Genomic DNA, 25,000 nt, shown 5'->3' with positions numbered 1-25,000 from the left:
CAGGTAGCTGAGTCACAGTGTGAATGTTGTGCAGGTAGCTGAGTCACAATGTGAATGTTGTGCAGACAGCTGAGTCACAGTGTGAATGTTGTGCAGGCAGCTGAGTCACAGTGTGATATTGTGCAGGTAGCTGAGTCACAGTGTGAATATTGTGCAGGTAGCTGAATCACAGTGTGAATGTTGTGCAGGTAGCTGAGTCACAGTGTGAATGTTGTGCAGGTAGCTGAGTCACAGTGTGAATGTTGTGCAAGTAGCTGAGTCACAGTGTGAATGTTGTGCAGGTAGCTGAGTCACAGTGTGAATGTTGTGCAGGTAGCTGAGTCACAGTGTGAATATTGTGCAGGTAGCTGAGTCACAGTGTGAATATTGTGCAGGCAGCTGAGTCACAGTGTGAATGTTGTGCAGGTAGCTGAGTCACTGTGAATGTTGTGCAAGTAGGTGAGTCACAGTGTGAATGTTGTGCAGGTAGCTGAGTCACTGTGAATGTTGTGCAAGTAGCTGAGTCACTGTGAAAGTTGTGCAAGTAGCTGAGTCACAGTGTCAATGTTGTGCAGGTAGCTGAGTCACAGTGTGAATGTTGTGCATGTAGCTGAGTCACACTGTGAATGTTGTGCATGTAGCTGAGTCACAGTGTGAATGTTGTGCAGACAGCTGAGTCACAGTGTGAATGTTGTGCAGGCACCTGAGTCACAGTGTGATATTGGGCAGGTATCTGAGTCAATGTGAATGTTGTGCAGGTAGCTGAGTCACAGTGTGAATGTTGTGCAGGTAGCTGAATCACAGTGTGAATGTTGTGCAGGTAGCTGAGTCACAGTGTGAATGTTGTGCAGGTAGCTGAGTCACAGTGTGAATGTTGTGCAGGTAGCTGAATCACAGTGTGAATGTTGTGCAGGTAGCTGAGTCACGGTGTGAATGTTGTGCAGGTAGCTGAGTCACAGTGTGAATGTTGTTCAAGTAGCTGAGTCACAGTGTGAATGTTGTGCAGGTAGCTGAGTCACAGTGTGAATGTTGTGCAGGTAGCTGAGTCATAGTGTGAATGTTGTGCAGGTAGCTGAGTCACAGTGTGAATGTTGTGCAGGTAGCTGAGTCACAGTGTGAATGTTGTTCAAGTAGCTGAGTCACAGTGTGAATGTTGTGCAGGTAGCTGAGTCACAGTGTGAATGTTGTGCAGGCAGCTGAGTCACAGTGTGATATTTTGCAGGTAGCTGAGTCACAGTGTGAATGTTGTGCAGGTAGCTGAGTCACAGTGTGAATGTTGTGCAGGTAGCTGAATCACAGTGTGAATGTTGTGCAAGTAGCTGAGCCACAGTGTGAATGTTGTGCAGGTAGCTGAGTCACAGTGTGAATGTTGTGCAGGTAGCTGAGTCACAGTGTGAATGTTGTGCAGGTAGCTGAGTCACAGTGTGAATGTTGTGCAGGTAGCTGAGTCACAGTGTGAATGTTGTGCAGGTAGCTGAGTCACAGTGAATGTTGTGCAGGTAGCTGAGTCAGTGTGAAAGTTGCGCAGGTAGCTGAGTCACTGTGAATGTTGTGCAGGTAGGTGAGTCACAGTGTGAATGTTGTGCAGGTAGCTGAATCACAGTGTGAATGTTGTGCAGATAGCTGAGTCACAGTGTGAATGTTGTGCAGGTAGCTGAGTCAGTGTGAATGTTGTACAGGTAGCTGAGTCACAGTGTGAATGTTGTGCAGGTAGCTGAGTCACAGTGTGAATGTTGTGCAGGTAGCTGAGTCACAGTGTGAATGTTGTGCAGGTAGCTGAGTCACAGTGTGAATGTTGTGCAGGTAGCTGAGTCACAGTGTGAATGTTGTGCAGGTAGCTGAGTCACAGTGTGAATGTTGTGCAGGTAGCTGAGTCACAGTGTGAATGTTGTGCAGGTAGCTGAGTCAGTGTGAAAGTTGTGCAGGTAGCTGAGTCAGTGTGAATGTTGTGCATGTAGCTGAGTCACAGTGTGAATGTTGTGCAGGTAGCTGAATCACAGTGTGAATGTTGTGCAGATAGCTGAGTCAGTGTGAATGTTGTTCAAATAGCTGAGTCACAGTGTGAATGTTGTGCAGGTAGCTGAGTCAGTGTGAATGTTGTGCAGGTAGCTGAGTCACAGTGTGAATGTTGTGCAGGTAGCTGAGTCAGTGTGAATGTTGTGCAGGTAGCTGAGTCACAGTGTGAATGTTGTGCAGGTAGCTGAGTCAGTGTGAATGTTGTGAAGGTAGCTGAGTCACAGTGTGAATGTTGTGCAGGTAGCTGAGTCACAGTGTGAATGTTGTGCAGGTAGCTGAGTCAGAGTGTGAATGTTGTGCAGGTAGCTGAGTCACAGTGTGAATGTTGTGCAGGTAGCTGAGACACAGTGTGAACGTTGTGCAGGTAGCTGAGTCACAGTGTGAATGTTGTGCAGGTAGCTGAGTCACGGTGTGAATGTTGTGCAGGTAGCTGAGTCACAGTGTGAATGTTGTGCAGGTAGCTGAAACACAGTGTGAATGTTGTGCAGGTAGCTGAGTCACAGTGTGAATGTTGTGCAGGTAGCTGAGTCACAGTGTGAATGTTGTGCAGGTAGCTGAAACACAGTGTGAATGTTGTGCAGGTAGCTGAGTCACAGTGTGAATATTGTGCAGGTAGCTGAGTCACAGTGTGAATGTTGTGCAGGTAGCTGAGTCACAGTGTGAATGTTGTGCAAGTAGCTGAGTCACAGTGTGAATGTTGTGCAGGTAGCTGAGTCACAGTGTCAATGTTGTGCAGGTAGCTGAGTCACAGTGTGAATGTTGTGCAGGTAGCTGAGTCACAGTGTGAATGTTGTGCAGGTAGCTGAGTCACAGTGTGAATGTTGTGCAGGTAGCTGAGTCACAGTGTGAATGTTGTGCAGGTAGCTGAGTCAATGTGAATGTTGTGCAGGTAGCTGAATCACAGTGTCAATGTTGTGCAGGTAGCTGAGTCACAGTGTGAATGTTGTGCAGGTAGCTGAGTCACAGTGTGAATGTTGTTCAGGTAGCTGAGTCACAGTGTGAATGTTGTGCAGGTAGCTGAGTCACAGTGTGAATGTTGTGCAGGTAGCTGAGTCAATGTGAATGTTGTGCAGGTAGCTGAATCACAGTGTGAATGTTGTGCAGGTAGCTGAGTCACAGTGTGAATGTTGTGCAGGTAGCTGAGTCACAGTGTGAATGTTGTGCAAGTAGCTGAGTCACAGTGTGAATGTTGTGCAGGTAGCTGAGTCACAGTGTGAATATTGTGCAGGTAGCTGAGTCACAGTGTGAATGTTGTGCAGGTAGCTGAGTCACAGTGTGAATATTGTGCAGGCAGCTGAGTCACAGTGTGAATGTTGTGCAGGTAGCTGAGTCACTGTGAATGTTGTGCAAGTAGCTGAATCACAGTGTGAATGTTGTGCAGGAAGCTGAGTCAGTGTGAATGTTGTGCAGGTAGCTGAGTCACTGTGAATGTTGTGCAAGTAGCTGAGTCACAGTGTGAATGTTGTGCAGGTAGCTGAGTCAGTGTGAATGTTGTGCAGGTAGCTGAGTCACAGTGTGAATGTTGTGCAGGTAGCTGAGTCACAGTGTGAATGTTGTGCATGTAGCTGAGTCACAATGTGAATGTTGTGCAGACAGCTGCGTCACAGTGTGAATGTTGTGCAGGTAGCTGAGTCACAGTGTGAATGTTGTGCAGGTAGCTGAGTCACAGTGTGAATGTTGTTCAAGTAGCTGAGTCAGTGTGATATTGTGCAGGTAGTTGAGTCAATGTGAATGTTGTGCAGGTAGCTGAATCACAGTGTGAATGTTGTGCAGGTAGCTGAGTCACAGTGTGAATGTTGTGCAGGTAGCTGAGTCACAGTGTGAATGTTGTTCAAGTAGCTGAATCAGTGTGAATGTTGTGCAGGTAGCTGAGTCACAGTGTGAATGTTGTGCAGGCAGCTGAGTCACAGTGTGATATTTTGCAGGTAGCTGAGTCAGTGTGAATGTTGTGCAGGTAGCTGAGTCACAGTGTGAATGTTGTGCAGGTAGCTGAGTCACAGTGTGAATGTTGTGCAGGTAGCTGAATCACAGTGTGAATGTTGTGCAAGTAGCTGAGCCACAGTGTGAATGTTGTGCAGGTAGCTGAGTCACAGTGTGAATGTTGTGCAGGTAGCTGAGTACAGAGTGAATGTTGTGCAGGTAGCTGAGTCACAGTGTGAATGTTGTGCAGGTAGCTGAGTCACAGTGTGAATGTTGTGCAGATAGCTGAGTCACAGTGTGAATGTTGTGCAGATAGCTGAGTCACAGTGTGAATGTTGTGCTGGTAGCTGAGTCAGTGTGAATGTTGTGCAGGTAGCTGAGTCACAGTGTGAATGTTGTGCAGGTAGCTGAATCACAGTGTGAATGTTGTGCAGGTAGCCGAGTCACAGTGTGAATGTTGTGCAGGTAGCTGAGTCACAGTGTGAATGTTGTGCAGGTAGCTGAGTCACAGTGAATGTTGTGCAGGTAGCTGAGTCAGTGTGAAAGTTGTGCTGGTAGCTGAGTCAGTGTGAATGTTGTGCAGGTAGGTGAGCGACAGTGTGAATGTTGTGCTGGTAGCTGAGTCACAGTGTGAATGTTATGCAGGTAGCTGAGTCACAGTGTGAATGTTGTGCAGGTAGCTGAATCACAGTGTGAATGTTGTGCAGATAGCTGAGTCACAGTGTGAATGTTGTGCAGATAGCTGAGTCACAGTGTGAATGTTGTGCAGGTAGCTGAGTCAGTGTGAATGTTGTGCAGGTAGCTGAGTCACAGTGTGAATGTTGTGCAGGTAGCTGAGTCACAGTGTGAATGTTGTGCAGGTAGCTGAGTCACAGTGTGAATGTTGTGCAGGTAGCTGAGTCACAGTGTGAATGTTGTGCAGGTAGATGAGTCAGTGTGAAAGTTGTGCAGGTAGCTGAGTCAGTGTGAATGTTGTGCAGGTAGCTGAGTCACAGTGTGAATGTTGTGCAGGTAGCTGAATCACAGTGTGAATGTTGTGCAGATAGCTGAGTCACAGTGTGAATGTTGTGCAAATACCTGAGTCACAGTGTGAATGTTGTGCAGGTAGCTGAGTCAGTGTGAATGTTGTGCAGGTAGCTGAGTCACAGTGAATGTTGTGCAGGTAGCTGAGTCACAGTGTGAATGTTGTGCAGGTAGCTGAGTCACAGTGTGAATGTTGTGCAGGTAGCTGAGTCACAGTGTGAATGTTGTGCAGGTAGCTGAGACACAGTGTGAACGTTGTGCAGGTAGCTGAGTCACAGTGTGAACGTTGTGCAGGTAGCTGAGTCACAGTGTGAATGTTGTGCAGGTAGCTGAGTCACAGTGTGAATGTTGTGCAGGTAGCTGAGTCACAGTGTGAATGTTGTGCAAGTAGCTGAGTCACAGTGTGAATGTTGTGCAGGTAGCTGAGTCACAGTGTGAATGTTGTGCAGGTAGCTGAGTCACAGTGTGAATGTTGTGCAGGTAGCTGAGTCAGTGTGAATGTTGTGCAGGTAGCTGAGTCACAGTGAATGTTGTGCAGGTAGCTGAGTCACAGTGTGAATGTTGTGCAGGTAGCTGAGCCACAGTGTGAATGTTGTGCAGGTAGCTGAGTCACAGTGTGAATGTTGTGCAGGTAGCTGAGTCACAGTGTGAATGTTGTGCAGGTAGCTGAGTCACAGTGTGAATGTTGTGCAGGTAGCTGAGTCACAGTGTGAATGTTGTGCAGGTAGCTGAGTCACAGTGTGAATGTTGTGCAAGTAGCTGAGTCACAGTGTGAATGTTGTGCAGGTAGCTGAGTCACAGTGTGAATGTTGTGCAGGTAGCTGAGTCACAGTGTGAATGTTGTGCAGGTAGCTGAGTCACAGTGTGAATGTTGTGCAGGTAGCTGAGTCACAGTGTGAATGTTGTGCAGGTAGCTGAGTCACAGTGTGAATGTTGTGCAGGTAGCTGAGTCACAGTGTGAATGTTGTGCAGGTAGCTGAGTCACAGTGTGAATGTTGTGCAGGTAGCTGAGTCACAATGTGAATGTTGTGCAGGTAGCTGAGTCACAGTGTGAATGTTGTGCAGGTAGCTGAGTCACAGTGTGAATGTTGTGCAGGTAGCTGAGTCACAGTGTGAATGTTGTGCAGGTAGCTGAGTCACAGTGTGAATGTTGTGCAGGTAGCTGAGTCACAGTGTGAATGTTGTGCAGGTAGCTGAGTCACAGTGTGAATGTTGCGCAGGTAGCTGAGTCACAGTGTGTATGTTGTGCAAGTAGCTGAGTCACAGTGTGAATGTTGTGCAGGTAGCTGAGTCACAGTGTGAATGTTATGCAGGTAGCTGAATCACAGTGTGAATGTTGTGCAAGTAGCTGAGTCACAGTGTGAATGTTGTGCAAGTAGCTGAGTCACAGTGTGTATGTTGTGCAAGTAGCTGAGTCACAGTGTGAATGTTGTGCAAGTAGCTGAGTCACAGTGTGTATGTTGTGCAAGTAGCTGAGTCACAGTGTGTATGTTGTGCAAGTAGCTGAGTCACAGTGTGAATGTTGTGCAAGTAGCTGAGTCACAGTGTGAATGTTGTGCAGGTAGCTGAGTCACAGTGTGAATGTTGTGCAGGTAGCTGAGTCACAGTGTGAATGTTGTGCAGGTAGCTGAGTCAGTGTCAATTTTGTGCAGGTAGCTGATTGAGTGTGAATGTTGTGCAGGTAGCTGAGTCAGTGTGAATGTTGTGCAGGTAGCTGAGTCAGTGTGAATGTTGTGCAGGTAGCTGAGTCACTGTGTGAATGTTGTGCAGGTAGCTGAGTCAGTGTAAATGTTGTGCAGATAGCTGAGTCACAGTGTGAATGTTGTGCTGGTAGCTGAGTCAGTGTGAATGTTGTGCAGGTAGCTGAGTCAGTGTGAATGTTGTGCAGTTAGCTGAGTCACAGTGTGAATGTTGTGCAGGTAGCTGAGTCACAGTGTGAATGTTGTGCAGGTAGCTGAGTCACAGTGTGAATGTTGTGCATGTAGCTGAGTCACAGTGTGAATGTTGTGCAGGTAGCCGAATCACAGTGTGAACGTTGTGCAGGTAGCTGAGTCACAGTGTGAATGTTGTGCAGGCAGCTGAGTCACAGTGTGATATTGTGCAGGTACCTGAGTCAGTGTGAATGTTGTGCAGGTAGCTGAGTCAGTGTGAATGTTGTGCAGGTAGCTGAGTCAGTGTGAATGTTGTGCAGGTAACTGAGTCACAGTGTGAATGTTGTGCAGGTAGCTGAGTCACAGTGTGAATGTTGTGCAGGTAGCTGAGTCACAGTGTGAATGTTGTGCAGGTAGCTGAGTCACAGTGTGAATGTTGTGCAAATAGCTGAGTCACAGTGTGAATGTTGTGCAGGTAGCTGATTCACAGTGTGAATGTTGTGCAAGTAGCTGAGTCACAGTGTGAATGTTGTGCAGGTAGCTGAGTCACAGTGTGAATGTTGTGCAGGTAGCTGAGTCAGTGTGAATGTTGTGCAGGTAGCTGAGTCACAGTGTGAATGTTGTGCAGGTAGCTGAGTCACAGTGTGAATGTTGTGCAGGTAGCTGAGTCACAGTGTGAATGTTGGGCAGGTAGCTGAGTCACAGTGTGAATGTAATGTTGTGCAGGTAGCTGAGTCAAAGTGTGAATGTTGTGCAGGTAGCTGAGTCACAGTGTCAATGTTGTGCAGGTAGCTGAGTCACAATGTGAATGTTGTGCAGGTAGCTGAGTCACAGTGTGAATGTTGTGCAGGTAGCTGAGTCACAGTGTGAATGTTGTGTAGGTAGCTGAGTCACAGTGTGAATGTTGTGCAGGTAGCTGAGTCACAGTGTGAATGTTGTGCAGGTAGCTGAGTCACAGTGTGAATGTTGTGCAGGTAGCTGAGTCACAGTGTGAATGTTGTGCAGGTAACTGAGTCACAGTGTGAATGTTGTGCAGGTAGCTGAGTCACAGTGTGAATGTTGTGCAGGTAGCTGAGTCACAGTGTGAATGTTGTGCAGGTAGCTGAGTCATAGTGTGAATGTTGTGCAGGTAGCTGAGTCAGTGTGAATGTTGTGCAGGTAGCTGAGTCACAGTGTGAATGTTGTGCAAGTAGCTGAGTCAGTGTGAATGTTGTGCAGGTAGCTGAGTCACAGTGTGAATGTTGTGCAGGTAGCTGAGTCACAGTGTGAATGTTGTGCAGGTAGCTGAGTCACAGTGTGAATGTTGTGCAGGTAGCTGAGTCACAGTGTGAATGTTGTGCAAGTAGCTGAGTCACAGTGTGAATGTTGTGCAAATAGCTGAGTCACAGTGTGAATGTTGTGCAGGTAGCTGAGTCACAGTGTGAATGTTGTGCAGGTAGCTGAGTCACAGTGTGAATGTTGTGTAAATAGCTGAGTCACAGTGTGAATGTTGTGCAGGTAGCTGAGTCACAGTGTGAATGTTGTGCAGGTAGCTGAGTCACAGTGTGAATGTTGTGCAAGTAGCTGAGTCACAGTGTGAATGTTGTGCAAATAGCTGAGTCACAGTGTGAATGTTGTGCAGGTAGCTGAGTCACAGTGTGAATGTTGTGCAGGTAGCTGAGTCACAGTGTGAATGTTGTGCAGGTAGCTGAGTCACAGTGTGAATGTTGTGCAAATAGCTGAGTCACAGTGTGAATGTTGTGCAGGTAGCTGAGTCACAGTGTGAATGTTGTGCAAGTAGCTGAGTCACAGTGTGAATGTTGTGCAGGTAGCTGAGTCACAGTGTGAATGTTGTGCAAGTAGCTGAGTCACAGTGTGAATGTTGCGCAGGTAGCTGAGTCACAGTGTGAATGTTGTGCAGGTAGCTGAGTCACAGTGTGAATGTTGTGCAGGTAGCTGAGTCACAGTGTGAATGTTGTGCAGGTAGCTGAGTCACAATGTGAATGTTGTGCAGGTCGCTGATTCACAATGTGAATGTTGTGCAGGTCGCTGAGTCACAGTGTGAATGTTGTGCAGGTAGCTGAGTCACAGTGTGAATGTTTTGCAGATAGCTGAGTCACAGTGTGAATGTTGTGCAGGTAGCTGAGTCACAGTGTGAATGTTGTGCAGGTAGCTGAGTCACAGTGTGAATGTTGTGCAGGTAGCTGAGTCAGTGTGAATGTTGTGCAGGTAGCTGAGTCAGTGTGAATGTTGTGCAGGTAGCTGAATCAGTGTGAATGTTGTGCAGGTAGCTGAGTCAGTGTGAATGTTGTGCAGGTAGCTGAGTCAGTGTGAATGTTGTGCAGGTAGCTGAGTCAGTGTGAATGTTGTGAAGGTAGCTGAGTCACAGTGTGAATGTTGTGCAGGTAGCTGAGTCAGTGTGAATGTTGTGCAGGTAGCTGAGTCACAGTGTGAATGTTGTGCAGGTAGCTGAGTCAGTGTGAATGTTGTGCAGGTAGCTGAATCAGTGTGAATGTTGTGCAGGTAGCTGAATCAGTGTGAATGTTGTGCAGGTAGCTGAATCAGTGTGAATGTTGTACAGGTAGCTGAGTCAGTGTGAATGTTGACGAAGTTTTAATTAATCTCATGCAATACAGAAGAAACCTGTAGGCGATAAATTGAAAAAAAAAATCAAGAAATCGATTCACAAATTATAATTGTTTTTCGAGTGACGTGTATCTGGCCGACAATTTTACTTTATAGTCATATTAAATAACTTAAGGGGTGTTAAGCTGTATAAGTTATATGGTTTTTAGTATATCCATCAGTGGGGAAAAAACTTGATTACGGTTTTAATTATTTTGATGTCCCGCTGAGTGCCTCATTAAGAACATCTTTATAATTGTTGTGTCCTTGATTCAAGGTCACAGGTTGTGTCCGTGGTAGAGTACTTGGTACTCTTCACTGCAACTATTGAGAGAGATGTATCTCTTTCCTTAATAACTATATACTAACTATATATTGTAAGAATATAAAACACAATACCCTTACTGGAACAATACACAAAATACACATAAGAGACTGAAACTTAATACGACATTTTGGTCCTACTCGGACTATTAACTGGTTAGTGGTCCCAGACCGGACCGAAACGTCGTCATAAATTATATTCTTCAGTGTGCGGGTTATATATATGTTAGGATAGATATCAGTGCTCAGATAAGAACATAAAGAAGGAACACTGCAGCAGGCCTACTGGCCCATGCGAGGCAGGTCCACCTCACCCCCCTCAGATCATTGACTCCGAGGTAAACAAGAGAGAGAGGCAGTAGTTTTGGGTGGTTAAGATAGGATTTCTTTAGGATTTTTAACCCCGCAGGGTTAGCCACCCAGGATAACCCAAGAAAGTCAGTGCGTCATCGAGGACCGTCTGTCTTATTTCCATTCTGGTCCTCAGTCTTGTCCCCCAGGATGCGACCCACACCAGGCGACTAACACCCACGTACCTATTTGCTGCTAGGTTCCTGGTACATTGACGGTGGAATCAGTAGATGATTTCATGGTGGCAGTATCATCTGCCAGACTAGAAGGTAGTGTATTAATGGCAACGAAGCAGCCATTAACACACCGTATAGGTTTTGGATTCTAACACCATGCATGGTGTTAGATTCCAAAACCTAGACGGTGCGAAACACTCATCGGTACTTAGTGTTACTCACGTAATAAAGAAATATCTGTGTGGATAAAGCTCCTCCATCTCCTGTCTCTGCTGGAGATCCTGAGGAAAGTATAATGTAGCCATTATAGTCAGGCAGTTTAAAAGAAATTATGGACATTCTGGATAAAAATCGTCAAATTTTCTACAGCTGTTTATAATACCTTATTAAATATTTTGTTGGCCACTGTGAAATTAGCTTTAATTTACATAATTTAATATTTAATAAAAACAGCGAAAAATCCAAAGGTAACGAAGACTCAATTTTGTATATAGAATACCTCTGTAACCTCATGTGTATTACACGGGCGCCGTGTGTATTACACGGGCGCCGTGTGCATTACACTGGCACCATGTGTATTACACTGGCACCATGTGCATTACACGGGCGCCGCGTGTATTACACGGGCGCCGTGTGTATTACACTGGCACCGTGTGCATTACACGGGCGCCGCGTGTATTACACGGGCGCCGCGTGTATTACACGGGCGCCGCGTGTATTACACGGGCGCCGCGTGTATTACACGGGCGCCGTGTGTATTACACTGGCACCGTGTGCATTACACTGGCACCATGTGTATTACACTGGCACCATGTGTATTACACGGGCGCCGTGTGTATTACACTGGCACCGTGTGCATTACACTGGCACCATGTGTATTACACGGGCGCCGTGTGTATTACACTGGCACCATGTGCATTACACTGGCACCATGTGTATTACACGGGCGCCGTGTGTATTACACTGGCACCGTGTGCATTACACTGGCACCATGTGTATTACACGGGCGCCGTGTGTATTACACTGGCACCATGTGCATTACACTGGCACCATGTGTATTACACTGGCACCATGTGTATTACACTGGCACCATGTGTATTACACTGGCACCATGTGTATTACACTGGCACCATGTGTATTACACTGGCACCATGTGCATTACACTGGCACCATGTGTATTACACTGGCACCATGTGCATTACACTGGCACCATGTGCATTACACTGGCACCATGTGTATTACACGGGCACCGTGTAATACACACGGGTAGCTGCTGTCAGTTGCTGTCCATGATTGGTGGCAGTTAAATAACATAAGTTAGTCATGATGCCAAAATCAATACTATTTCTTGTATTTGATTCAGTCGAATTACAGAGGAGACAACAAACACAGTGGAGAAGGTAGATACAGGGTGATCAGTCCCTCAGCTTCGACATATATATATATATATATATATCGCAAGAAAAAAAATATTGATGCTTTTGTCCGGTCTGTCTCCATGTTCTGAATATGTGATCCTAAACTACCTGACGATTACCATGTATTGCATCATAGCACAATATGCATCAGAGAAATATACATCGCATACCATAGGCTCTAAATTACTTATAAGATGAAAATATATCATAGCAAAATCAAGGTAAAATATTTGCTGTGCGTGTGTGTGTGTGTGTGTGTGTGTGTGTGTGTGTGTGTGTGTGTGTGTGTGTGTGTGTGTGTGTGTGTGTGTGTGTGTGCGTGCTCACCTAGTTGAGGTTGCAGGGGTTGAGTCCAAGCTCCTGGCCCCGCCTCTTCACTGGTCGCTACTAGGTCACTCTCCCTGAACCTTGAGCTTTATCATACCTCTGCTTAAAGCTATGTATGGATCCTGCCTCCACTACATCGCTTCCCAAATTATTCCACTTCCTGACTACTCTGTGGCTGAAGAAATACTTCCTAACATCCCTGTGATTCATCTGTGTCTTCAGCTTCCAACTGTGTCCCCTTGTTGCTGTGTCCAGTCTCTGGAACATCCTGTCTTTGTCCACCTTGTCAATTCATCTCAGTATTTTGTAAGTCGTTATCATGTCCTCCCTATCTCTCCTGTCCTCCAGTGTCGTCAGGTTGATTTCCCTTAACCTCTCCTCGTAGGACATACCTCTTAGCTCTGGGACTAGTCTTGTGGCAAACCTTTGCACTTTCTCTAGTTTCTTTACATGCTTGGCTAGGTGTGGGTTCCAAACTGGTGCCCCATACTCCAATATGGGCCTAACGTACACGGTGTACAGTCCTGAACGACTCCTTATTAAGATGTTGGAATGCTGTTCTGAGATTTGCCAGGCGCCCATATGCTGCAGCAGTTATTTGGTTGATGTGCGCTTCAGGAGATGTGCCTGGTGTTATACTCACCCCAAGATTTTTTTCCTTGAGTGAGATTTGTAGTCTCTGGCCCCCTAGACTGTACTCCGTCTGCGGTCTTCTTTGCCCTTCCTCAATCTTCATGACTTTGCACTTGGTGGGATTGAACTCCAGGAGCCAATTGCTGGACCAGGTCTGCAGCCTGTCCAGATCCCTTTGTAGTTCTGTCTGGTCTTCGATCGAATGAATTCTTCTCATCAACTTCACGTCATCTGCAAACAGTGACACCTCAGAGTTTATTCCTTCTGTCATGTCATTCACAAATACCAGAAACAGCACTGGTCCTAGGACTGGCCCCTGTGGGACCCCGCTGGTCACAGGTGCCCACTCTGACACCTCGCCACGTACCATTACTCGCTGCTGTCTTCCTGACAAATATTCCCTGATCCATTGTAGTGCCTTCCCTGTTATCCCTGCTTGGTCCTCCAGTTTTTGCACTAATCTCTTGTGTGGTACTTTGTCAAACGCCTTCTTGCAGTCCAAGAAAATGCAATCCACCCACCCCTCTCTCTCTTGTCTTACTGCTGTAACCTTGTCATAGAACTCCAGTAGGTTTGTGACACAGGATTTTCCGTCCCTGAAACCATGTTGGGTGCTGTTGATGAGATCATTCCTTTCTAGGTGTTCCACCACTCTTCTCCTGACAATCTTTTCCATGACTTTGCATACTATACATGTCAGTGACACTGGTCTGTAGTTTAGTGCTTCATGTCTGTCTCCTTTTTTAAAGATTGGGACTACATTTGCTGTCTTCCATGCCTCAGGCAATCTCCCTGTTTCGATAGATGTATTGAATATTGTTGTTAGGGGTACACATAGCGCCTCTGCTCCCTCTCTCAGGACCCATGGAGAGATGTTATCTGGCCCCATTGCCTTTGAGGTATCTAGCTCACTCGGAAGCCTCTTCACTTCTTCCTCGGTTGTGTGTACCGTGTCCAGCACCTGGTGATGTGCCACACCTCTCCGTCCCTCTGGAGCCCCTTCTGTCTCCTCTGTGAACACTTCTTTGAATCTCTTGTTGAGTTCCTCACATACTTCACGGTCATTTCTTGTTGTCTCTCCTCCTTCCTTCATTAACCTGATTACCTGGTCCTTGACTTGTTTTCCTCCTGATGTGGCTGTATAACAGCTTCGGGTCAGATTTGGCTTTCGCTGCTATGTCGTTTTCATATTGTCGTTGGGCCTCCCTTCTTATCTGTGCATATTTGTTTCTGGCTCTACGACTGCTCTCCTTATTCTCCTGGGTCCTTTGCCTTCTATATTTCTTCCATTCCCTAGCACACTTGGTTTTTGCCTCCTTGCACCTTTGGGTGAACCATGGGCTCATCCTGGCCTTTTCATTATTCCTGTTTCCCTTGGGTACAAACCTCTCTTCAGCCTCCTTGCACATTGTTGCTACATATTCCATCATCTCATTAACTGGCTTCCCTGCCAGTTCTTTGTCCCACTGAACCTCGTTCAGGAAGTTCCTCATTCCCGTGTAGTCCCCTTTCCTGTAGTTTGGTTTCATTTGTCCTGGCCTTCCTGCTTCCCCCTCCACTTGTAGCTCTACTGTGTATTCGAAGCTCAAAACCACATGATCCCTGGCCCCAAGGGGTCTTTCATATGTGATGTCCTCAATATCTGCACTGCTCAAGGTGAATACTAAGTCCAGTCTTGCTGGCTCATCCTCTCCTCTCTCTCATTGTAGTGTCCCTTACGTGTTGGTACATGAAGTTTTCCAGTACCACCTCCATCATCTTAGCCCTCCATGTATCTTGGCCCCCATGTGGCTCCAAGTTCTCCCAGTGGATCTCCTTGTGGTTAAAGTCGCCCATGATCAGGAGCTTTGCCCTGCATGCATGAGCTCTTCTGGCCACTGCAGCCAGTGTGTCAACCATCGCTCTATTGCTCTCGTCATACTCATGCCCTGGTCTCCTGCTGTTCTGTGGTGGGTTATACATCACTGCAATTACCACCTTGGGACCTCCAGAGTGAAGCGTTCCCGCTATGTAATCACTTTCTTCTCCGCTGTCTCCTCTCTCCAGCTCATCAAAATTCCATCGGTGTTTGATCAGCAGTGCCACTCCACCCCCCCTGTTCCTTCTGTCTTTCCTCAGGATCTGGTATCCCGTTGGAAAGATGGCATCTGTTATCATACCTGTAAGCTAGGTTTCTGTGAGCGCTATGATGTCCGGTGATGTCTCTTTGGCTCTTTCGTGCCACTCCTCCCACTTGTTTGTTATTCCATCAGCGTTTGTGTACCATACCTTCAGTTTCCTTTCCAATACTGTGGTTTGGGGGCCTGTAGGGGTGGAAGACCTGGTAGCATACTGTGGGATTCTATGATTGGGGGGTTGGGTGGAAGCTGTGGGTATGGATTGTAGTTTGTGTTGGGATGGTGTGATAGGTTGTGGGGTTCTGAGGATAGTTGTGTGTGTTTGCCCTTGCTTCTCTGTTCTGCTCTGACTGACCTCTGCTGGTTCCATCCTTGTTTCCTTTCCTATCTCCTTTCGCTTTTTTGTCCTCTCCCTCAGCTGCTGTGTCTCTGTTTGTGTTCTGTCTCTGTCTAGGAACACCTTCTTGTACTCTTCCGAGTTTTTCAACCTTGGTTTCTCTTGGAGGATCCTGTTCCTCACTGTTTGTCCTGAGAATCAGCTTGATCAGTCGGTTTCTCCCCTTCACGTACCCCCCTATTTTCTGAAAATTTACAATCTCGTCCATGTCTTCTCCCCCTATTTCCGTGATGATTTTCCCAATCTCCTTTCTTTCTTCCTGCCGTCTTTCAGTGTGTCTTTTCCTCTCTCTCCCGAAGCCCATGGATAAACACTGATTTTGCCCTTTCCTCCTCCCATTGCCTCTCCCTCTGTGACTCTGGTTCCTGTCTGTATATGGTCATTTTCTCCCTTGATTTTTCCAGTGGCTCTTGGTAGCATGGTTGTGCCTCAGCATTCGACTTATCTCCCTCTCTATCTGCACCCAGCTGCTCTTTCCTTTTACTCCCTGACCCTTCTTTGCAGGCTGATATGACCTTAGCATAATTCATATCTCCTTCCTTCCTGTTCATCCTCTCAGTTTCATATGCTGTGTCTTCTCTGGTCACTGCCCATGAGACTTGCTTCAGCCTGTTTACCTCAAACTCTAGGACCCTTACCCTGTCTACTGCAGTTTTGACTTGTGCCTCCCATTTCTTCATCTCCTTCTCCAACCTCTTTTCCCATTTCGCAGAGAGCTCTTTCTCCATTTTTTCAGAAAGCTCTCCTAATTTTCTCTCCCATTCTTGCTCAATCCTTCTCCACTGCTCCTCCATCCATTCCTCCCTACCAATACCATTGTCATCTGATCCCTGATTCCTACGAGTCCCAACCATTTTTTTTTTAGTAAAGGAAAGAGAGAGAGAGAGAGAGAAAGAGAGAGAGAGGGGAAAGGTAGAAGGAGAGGGGGAGAGTGAAAAGGAAAAGGGGGAGAGAGTGAGAGAAAGAGAGGAGAGGAGGGAAAGTAGGAGGAGAGAGGGGAGAGAGAGAAGGGAAAAGAGAGAGAGAGAGAGGAAGAGAGAAAAAGAGGAAGAGAGAGAGGAAGAGAGAGAGAGAGAGGAAGAGAGAGAGAGGAAAAGAAAAAGAGAGAGGAAGAGAGAGAAAGGGAGAGAGAGGAATAGAGAGAGGGGAAGGGAGAGAAAGATTAAGAGAGAGAGAAGAAGAGAAGAATAGAGAGAGAGAAGACTAGAGAGGAAGAGAGGAAAAGAGACAAAGAGATGGAGAGAGAAGGAAGGGTTAGAGGGTCAATTCACATAAAGGTGTGAAATCCTGTATGTGTGTGTGTGTGTGTGTGTGTGTGTGTGTGTGTGTGTGTGCACTACAGCTATTCAAGTGCCTAACAGCAGATCCTGTTCTCACCTAGTGTGCGTGTATGTGTGTGTGTATGCGTGCATTTATGTAAGCAGTCCTTATTTCCCTCATATGTTTTGCATATGTACCCTATCTCTTGGTTTCCACTGTACTGTCTTGTGTGCCTAAAATTACGTAAATTCACATAAAGGTGTGAAATCTTGTATGTGTGTGTGTGTGTGTGTGTGTGTGTGTGTGTGTGTGTGTGTGTGTGTGTGTGTGTATGTGTGTGTGTGTTTGTGTGTGTGTATGCATGTGTTTATGTAAGCAGTCCTTATTTCCCTCATATGTACTACATATGTTTTGCATATGTACCCAATCTCTTGGTTCCCACTGTACTATCTTGTGCCTAAAATTACATTCAATTCTGTATGCTAGGCTTCGCTAGGCTACCTCTCATACTAGGCTATCTATCATTAACTGCTTAACTCTCCTAAACCTCAATAAATTCTATTAAATGCCAGTAAATGCTGCTTATTCTAATTCTGATAGCTTGAGGAGAGTGACCCCCAATTTCTAGCTAGAGACTGGTGCTGACCCCATGCAACTCAAACTAGGTGAATATTACTTGCAGCTGGCAGTGGAGTAATGTTGTCATCCTCCTGGGTCCCAGTTTGAAAATGCTTGATGCTTCTCGGTAATTTTTCCACTAACTTCCTGTAGGCACTGTGGTCTCTAGCTCATCTATTTTTTTTTCACTCACTGTATTTACTGACACATCTATACATATCTCTTATCTCCCTGATCTTGATTCGCACTTATTCTTCAAATACCCCACTGCGTTATTATGGCAACACTATTTAGGGCTGACACAACCGTTCACTTTCCTTCCAACGGCCCCCACATAGTAACTGTCACTATTTACTAAATTGCTTTTCTGTGATCACTTATATTTCCTTTTTTCGGGGCTTAAGTGATTATATTCACTCTTATGCGTGCACACGCCTATATCCCACACTCTATTCCTTATGGTACAGTCAGAAATTACCACCAAAACACGAGCTCAAACAGCGTGACTCCTCCACGAGTGTGTGTGTGTGTCTGTGTGCGTGCGTGCGTGTCTGTGCGTGTGCGTGCGTGTGTGTGTGTGCGCGCGCGCGTTTGTGCGCGTGTGTGCGCGTGTGTGCGCGTGTGTGTGTGTGCGCGTGTGTGTGCGTTTGTGTGCGTGTGTGCGCGCGCGCATGTGTGTGTGTGTGTGTGTGTGTGTGTGTGTGTACTCACCTAGTTGTACTCACCTAGTTGAGGTTGCAGGGGTCGAGTCCAAGCTCCTGGCCCCGCCTCTTCACTGGTCGCTACTAGGTCACTCTCCCTGAACCATGAGCTTTATCGTACCTCTGCTTAAAGCTATGTATGGATCCTGCCTCCACTACATCGCTTCCCAAACTATTCCACTTCCTGACTACTCTGTGGCTGAAGAAATACTTCCTAACATCCCTTTGATTCATCTGTGTCTTCAGCTTCCAACTGTGTCCCCGTGTTACTGTGTCCAGTCTCTGGAACATCCTGTCTTTGTCCACCTTGTCAATTCCTCTCAGTATTTTGTAAGTCGTTATCATGTCCCCCCTATCTCTCCTGTCCTCCAGTGTCGTCAGGTTGATTTCCCTTAACCTCTCCTCATAGGACATACCTCTTAACTCTGGGACTAGTCTTGTTGCAAACCTTTGCACTTTCTCTAGTTTCTTTACATGCTTGGCTAGGTGTGGGTTCCAAACTGGTGCCGCATACTCTAATATGGGCCTAACGTACACGGTGTACAGGGTCCTGAACGATTCCTTATTAAGATGTCGGAATGCTGTTCTGAGGTTTGCCAGGCGCCCATATGCTGCGGCAGTTATTTGGTTGATGTGCGCTTCAGGAGATGTGCCTGGTGTTATACTCACCCCAAGATCTTTTTCCTTGAGTAATGTTTGTAGTCTCTGGCCCCCTAGACTGTACTCCGTCTGCGGTCTTCTTTGCCCTTCCCCAATCCTCATGACTTTGCACTTGGTGGGATTGAACTCCAGGAGCCAGTTGCTGGACCAGGTCTGCAGCCTGTCCAGATCCCTTTGTAGTTCTGCCTGGTCTTCGATGTGTGTGTGTGTGTGTGTGTGTGTGTGTGTGTGTGTGTATTAAAGGTGTTTTACATGTGTTTATAGTGTTATCTAAAAGATGTATTGCACATACACTGTGGTTGATGTTAGTGGTACTAAGACCTCACCTGCAGAATCTTGTGACACACATTACTGGTCGTCAAATTCCATTCTAAATTTAACGTGGAGACGAATGATCCTCGTGGATCACGTACTAAGTGGATCACTTTCAGATTAAGATCTTTGTCTTCTAGAAGTTGCTTGGTCCACTGAAGTCGAGTGCGAATCGTCTTAATAATGCGTATTGGTTCCATCTTGCAGTGTTCGTTTACAGCGTGCAGCACAATTTGCTCCTTTGACTTGTCTTTGATGTAATGATGTTTGATATTTGTATAGGGTACTTTGCCCAATTCAAGAAAATTTTGCTTTATATTGCAGTGAAAAAGATTGAGCAGTACCGCCACGACACTTGCCTTTAGGTACGGCTTTTGTAGCGACCTGATTGGCTCAAACATATACATGTTGTTCCCTTGTGAAGCTAAAAGTTCACCGAGAAATGTAGAGCCGCTTCGACCCACCGAGGCCATAATAAGAATGGAGAGATTGTAACGGTGACGATTTTCCACGCTCTTGTAGGTCTCGTTGTCGGCAGCTGCGGGAGCGTTGAGGAGTTCATAGCTATCCTTAGATACATTCTGATTTGAAATAAAATCTTCTTGGTGACGATTATTCAGTAGATGACAGTGGGTTGTATTTTTTCTAACGACCTCGGATGGCAGAGAAGCTATATTTTCTGTTAGCTTATCACTGATATCAAGAGAACTCATCAGTACCCTCTTGTAATTATCACTAGTGTCACCAGGTGTTGCAGAACGAAGGCCGTTATCTGAAAAAAAAACGTGGTTGTTAGACCAAACTGTAAACAAATGTTGTTGCTCTATGTCAAGAGGTCTTAATTTATGTTTTTATCATAAGCATAATTCAGTTTCCTCATGATGCTGACATAAAAACTACCTTTAACAAAACTTTTCAAGGAGGTTCCTTCAGCCGGGCGCTGTGGTGCTAGGAAAGGTTTCCTGGTGTAAAAAAAAAAATGAAGATGGTCTTCATTTCGTGGGATCAGGTCTACTTTTCTGCTATATCTCGGGTGCTGTATAACCCTTACTATTTTAACTCGTATAATTTCAGAACTGGGTTGCTTAATGCGTGTGAAGGGCTCTTGGTTAAAGGAGCTGGAGCTACTCTCTCATTCGCAAATTAGACAGAACAAGCCTTTATTAAAAATGTTCTCAGTGACGACTTTATTAAGTTGGACAGAGGACACAGCATTTGTTAAGACCAACAGTTAGGTACTGGGAGTCCCACACCTCTAACTTGCACACCAGGCGTCTACACCGTCCCCGGTGGACACTGTCCTAGGAAATATGTAGGGAAACAGGCAGAAAGCTTTCGGTCCTTCTAAATGAATATCGAAACGCCTGCATCAGGGACGACTTGATAAAGTACGCCTGTGTCCTCCACAGGAACTCCACCGAACATTTGATGAATTAGAATGATGCACACCTCATCCTCACTGAACAAAATTTTTGGCGCCAACGATGTCTAAAAGCCTCGCTAATCGCTGTCACCGACACCGTGAGCATAGTTCTGGAAACTACAAAATTTAAAAAAAAAAAAACTGACATTAATGATAGTGAAGCAGGTAAAGACCACCCTGCCTAACAACAGGGATCACGTGACTTCATTGTCTACCTGACCTCATCTGAATAAGATTCACTTGAAGATTAAGACACACGTGCAGCAATTGGGTATCTTTAATGATGAAACGTTTCGCCTACATAATAGGCTTCTTCGGTCAAATACAAAGGCAGCAGTAGTAATGAGAGAGAAAGTATTTGAGATGGTCAGTCCCTCAGCCTGGAGAAAAGTTCAGCTCCATTCAATTCAAAGTTTATTCTCTATAAGGATTACAATGCTGAGTTTACAGAAATTTGGTTATTGTTTGGTTTACATGTAGTAAAATTGTGATTACAGAGTGTACCACTAGAACGCTTAGCATGGCTAGGCATTTCGGGCATACTTAGTTTTATTCTTAATTGTAAAATATTACAAATTATGAGGTAAGTTGGTATTATGGCTAAGTGACTAAATACTAGTTTGTGAGTTTAGCAATGTGAATGCTTTTGTTTTGGCACAGTACATAGTTTCAGTATTGGAGTATCACAGGATTCATTATTTTAAGACTGAGATTAATATTTCTGTTTATGCTCAAATGAGTGAGTGAGTGTAAGTGTGAACCACCAGGTGGTATTCGTGTAGTTAGTTGACGGGGTGTATCAGGGAGATAAGATGTTTTCTAATGGTAGTTTTGAAGGTGATGAATGTGTCTGCAGTTCTAGAGTTCTCAGGTAGGGTATTCCAGATTTTAGGGCCTTTGACATACATTGAATTTTTGTAAAGGTTTAGTCGGACACGGGGAATGTCGTAGAGATGTTTGTGTCTGGTGTTATGCCTGTGGGTTCTGTCACAACTATCAAGAAAGCGTTTTAGGTCAAGGTTGATATTAGAGTTTAAGGCCCTGTAGATGTAGATTGCACAGTAGTAAGTGTGGATGTACAAAACTGGGAGTAAGTTTAGATCTATGAAGAGTGGGGGGGGGTGTTGCCAGGGATGGGATTTAGTGATTATTCTTACTGCAGCTTTTTGTTGGGTTATTATTGGCTTTAGGTGTGTTGCTGCAGTTGATCCCCAAGCACAAATAGCATAGGTGAGGTATGGATAAATAAGTGAGTGGTATAGTGTGAGAAGGGCATTTTGCGGCACGTAGTATCGTATCTTGGAGAGGATCCCAACCGTTTTGGATACTTTTTTGGCTATATGCTGGATATGGGTGCTGAAATTCAGGTTGTCAAGGTATAAGCCTAGGAATTTTCCCCCATTATTTCTGGTAATTAGAGTGTTGTCAATCTTAATGTTAATTTGTGCATCTCCTGCTCTGCTACCAAACATAATATAGTAGGTTTTGTCAGTGTTAAGCGTAAGTTTATTGGCTGTCATCCAAGTCGATATTTTAATCAGCTCCTCATTCACAATGGTGTTGAGGGTGGCAAGATTAGGGTGAGAGATGACATAAGTCGTGTCATCAGCAAAGAGAATGGGTTTCAGGTGTTGGGATACGTTTGGAAGGTCATTGATGTATATGAGGAAGAGCAGGGGACCAAGGACACTTCCCTGCGGAACTCCAGTATCAAGTGGCCGTGTTGCTGATGCTGTGTCTTTAATGGTGACGTACTGATACCTATTAGTAATGTAAGATTTGAAATAAGCAAGCGCATGGCCTCTTATACCGTAGTGATCAAGTTTGTGGAGTAGGATGTCGTGGTCTACTGTGTCAAAAGCTTTTCTTAGGTCAATAAAAATTCCTAGTGGATATTCCTTATTTTCCAATGCTGTGTAAAGCAGATCTAGCATTTTTATGATTGCATCATTAGTGCTTTTATTTTTCCTGAATCCAAACTGGCAGGGGTTGAGTATGTTTTGAGCCGTTATAAATGAATAGTCTCCTGTGCACGAGTTTCTCAAAGATTTTGGATAGCAATGGTAAGTTAGATATTGGCCTATAGTTGTTTAAGTCTGTAGGGTCACCACCTTTATGTATTGGTGTAACCCTTGCCATCTTGAGTAGTTTCGGGAAGGTGCTAGTCTCTATTGACTTGTTAAAAAGTAATGAAATAGCATGCGAAAGGACATGGGCCGCTCGCTTGTACAGTAATGGTGGAACATGAGACAGATTCCCCGAGTTATTTTTAAGTGACTTTATGATCTCAATGACTTCCGTGGGCTCAGTTGGTGCAAGATAGAAGGAATTAGGGAAATTTCCATCTAGGTAGTCCCCGGCATGGGCATTGGTATGTGGGATTTTACTGGCGAGATTAGATCCTATGTTTGAGAAGAAGTCGTTTATCTTGTTAGCTGTGTCAGTGGGATGTAGTGGTGTTTCATTAGGTTTAGTTAGGACAATATTCTTGGTTTTTCTCAGTTTGTGGGTCCCTAGAATCTGAGAGAGTGTTTTCCAGGTCTTTTTTATATCTCCTCTAGTGTCTGTGAATCTACTGGAGTAGTATAGTTGTTTGGCTTTTTTTATCACTTTGGTGAGAGCTGATGAATAGTGTTTAAGAGTATCTTTGTGTATTAAGCCCTGTCTATATTGTTTTTCATATTGGTGTTTCTTGTCAATGGATTTCAGAATGGTGCTGGTTAGCCATGGGCAACCAAGCCGTTTGTTTGTGATCTGTTTTGTTTTTATAGGACAATGTTTGTTGTATAGTCTAAGTAATTTGTTAAGAAAAATGTCTGTCCAGTCATCAATACCATTGGCCTTGGAGAATTCTGTAGGCCAATCAACAGTCTCTAGGTCAGCTGTGAACTTCCTTACTGAGGCCTCGTCATGGAGTCTAAATGAGACTTTGTTGTATTCAAGTGGTGGTTTACTAATGTTTGTCAGGAGGAAGGTTGGGTAGTGGTCTGTAGTGCTATCTGTGATTATCCCTGATTTAAGGGGGGCTAGTATATTGGTCCATATGTGGTCTATTATGGTTGCACTTGTCTCAGTGAGCCTGGTTGGTTTAGTTATTGTTGGTATGAGAAGTGTGTTCATATTGTTGATGAAATCAGTTACAGGCTGATCATCTAGTAAGCCAAGGTTGATGTTGAAGTCTCCAGCTAAGAGAAGGTGGTGCTTATTCATTTGTCTGTTTGTTATTAGTGACTTTAATTTCTCACTGAAATTTGGGATGTTTGTGTGAGGTATCCGGTAAATGGCACCGATTGTTATAGGCGTCTTAAGGTTTTTTACAGTAAAATTAGCAAAAATGTATTCCCCATATTCATCACTAAAGCAAGTGGTGCTAAGACAAGATAATTGGTTAGAGTAATAGATTGCAATACCACCCCCAACTTGGTTTGTTCTGCAGTTGTGAATTGCTGTGTATCCTGGTAGAGGGTAGATATCTATTGTGTCCTGCTTAAGCCAGGTCTCAGTAAGAATAATGCAGGAGAAGGGTGTCTTTAGTGATTCAAGGAGTGCTAGGAGGTCATCATAGTGTTTGCTTAAGGACCTGATGTTGTAGTTAAGTACTGATAGACTTTTAGCATTGTTTAGGATAGTGGTGGCTTGTGATGCTGTGTAATAAAGGCAGTTACTTTCCAATAGGTTTTGATTGTGTGTCAGATTATGGAGGTTTAGATCAGGGTCAACGTGATCAATCATCTTCTAGGTTTAAATTATGATTATTTATATCCTGAGTTGTGTGTTGAGTTCTACTACTGATATCTGTAGTGGTAGGAAGTTTGGACAAGTATATAACTAGAGTATTTTGGTCATGTAGGGTATAGTCACTACTACACATAATGAAGTTGATGTTGTCTATGTGTTGTGCTGGAATGAACTAAAGTACAACTAGGTATAAACTAGCAATATAAAAAATACAAATTAAAAATAGAACAAGACTCTCACTTGTAATTGCACTAAGGTCTAATAATGACTTTTGTGGAGTCTATGTTTTGAGCTAGAGTGAGCTAAAGTACAATAGGTTTAATCTAATAATATAAAAGTACAAATTAAAAATAGCACTAGTCTCTCACTAGTAATTGCACTATGGTCTAATATAGTGAATTTGGTATTGACTATGTCTTGAGGTCTGGAACGATCGTTCCCCAGGATGCAACCCACGCCAGTCGGCTAACACCCAGGTACCTATCTACTGCTAGGTTAGCAGGGGCAGCAAGTGTCTTAAGGAAACATGTCCAAATGTTTCCACCCGTATCGGGGATCGAACCAAGGACCTAAATGTGTAAGCTGAGTGCGCTAGCAATCGAGCTACGCGATACTCGATTATTTTCATAATAAGGAGGAAGCACTGAACCCGTAAGGGCCAAACTGCGCCTGAAAAATAGGAAATAAGTTGAATGGAAGTGGAGGATAGGTCCAGTTCCTTGGATTAAGAACCCGCTCACTGTTACACATTACTAACTTGTTTTATCTGTCATCACTGATAAATATTTTGAAAGATCTTAAAAGTTCCCACGAGTCTGAGTGAGAGTGTGAGCAGTGTTGTACTGGTCACTAAAGTCCGTGCCAGCACTCAGCTGAGGAAGACACGGGGCGTGATAGACACGGGGAACTGAGGAAGACACGGGGGACTGAGGAAGACACGGGGCGTGATAGACACGGGGGACTTAGGAAGACACGGGGGCTGAGGAAGACACGGGGGTGATAGACACGGGGGACTGAGGAAGACACGGGGGGTGATAGAAACGGAGGAGTGAAAGACACGGGGGGCTGAGGAAGACACGGGGGGTGATAGACACGGAGGGGTGAAAGACACGAGGGGCTGAGGAAGACAGAC

The 25,000-nt window shown here is 45.1% G+C and overlaps 1 protein-coding gene across 1 annotated transcript in view; it reads right to left on the bottom strand.

The window, feature by feature from the left end:
* Positions 1–18,709: 18,709 nt before the first annotated feature.
* LOC128685518 (carbohydrate sulfotransferase 3-like) overlaps positions 18,710–25,000 on the bottom strand; it is a 36,108-nt gene continuing 29,817 nt past the window's right edge. Inside the window, exon 3 of the mRNA XM_070085890.1 lies at positions 18,710–19,479. Within this exon, the coding sequence (XP_069941991.1) occupies positions 18,710–19,479 (770 nt within the window). The remainder of the gene's footprint in view (positions 19,480–25,000) is intronic.

This window comes from Cherax quadricarinatus, chromosome 1 (genome assembly GCF_038502225.1).
Source record: "Cherax quadricarinatus isolate ZL_2023a chromosome 1, ASM3850222v1, whole genome shotgun sequence".
Lineage (NCBI taxonomy): Eukaryota > Metazoa > Arthropoda > Malacostraca > Decapoda > Parastacidae > Cherax > Cherax quadricarinatus.
This window is presented reverse-complemented; position numbering and strand designations above follow the sequence as displayed.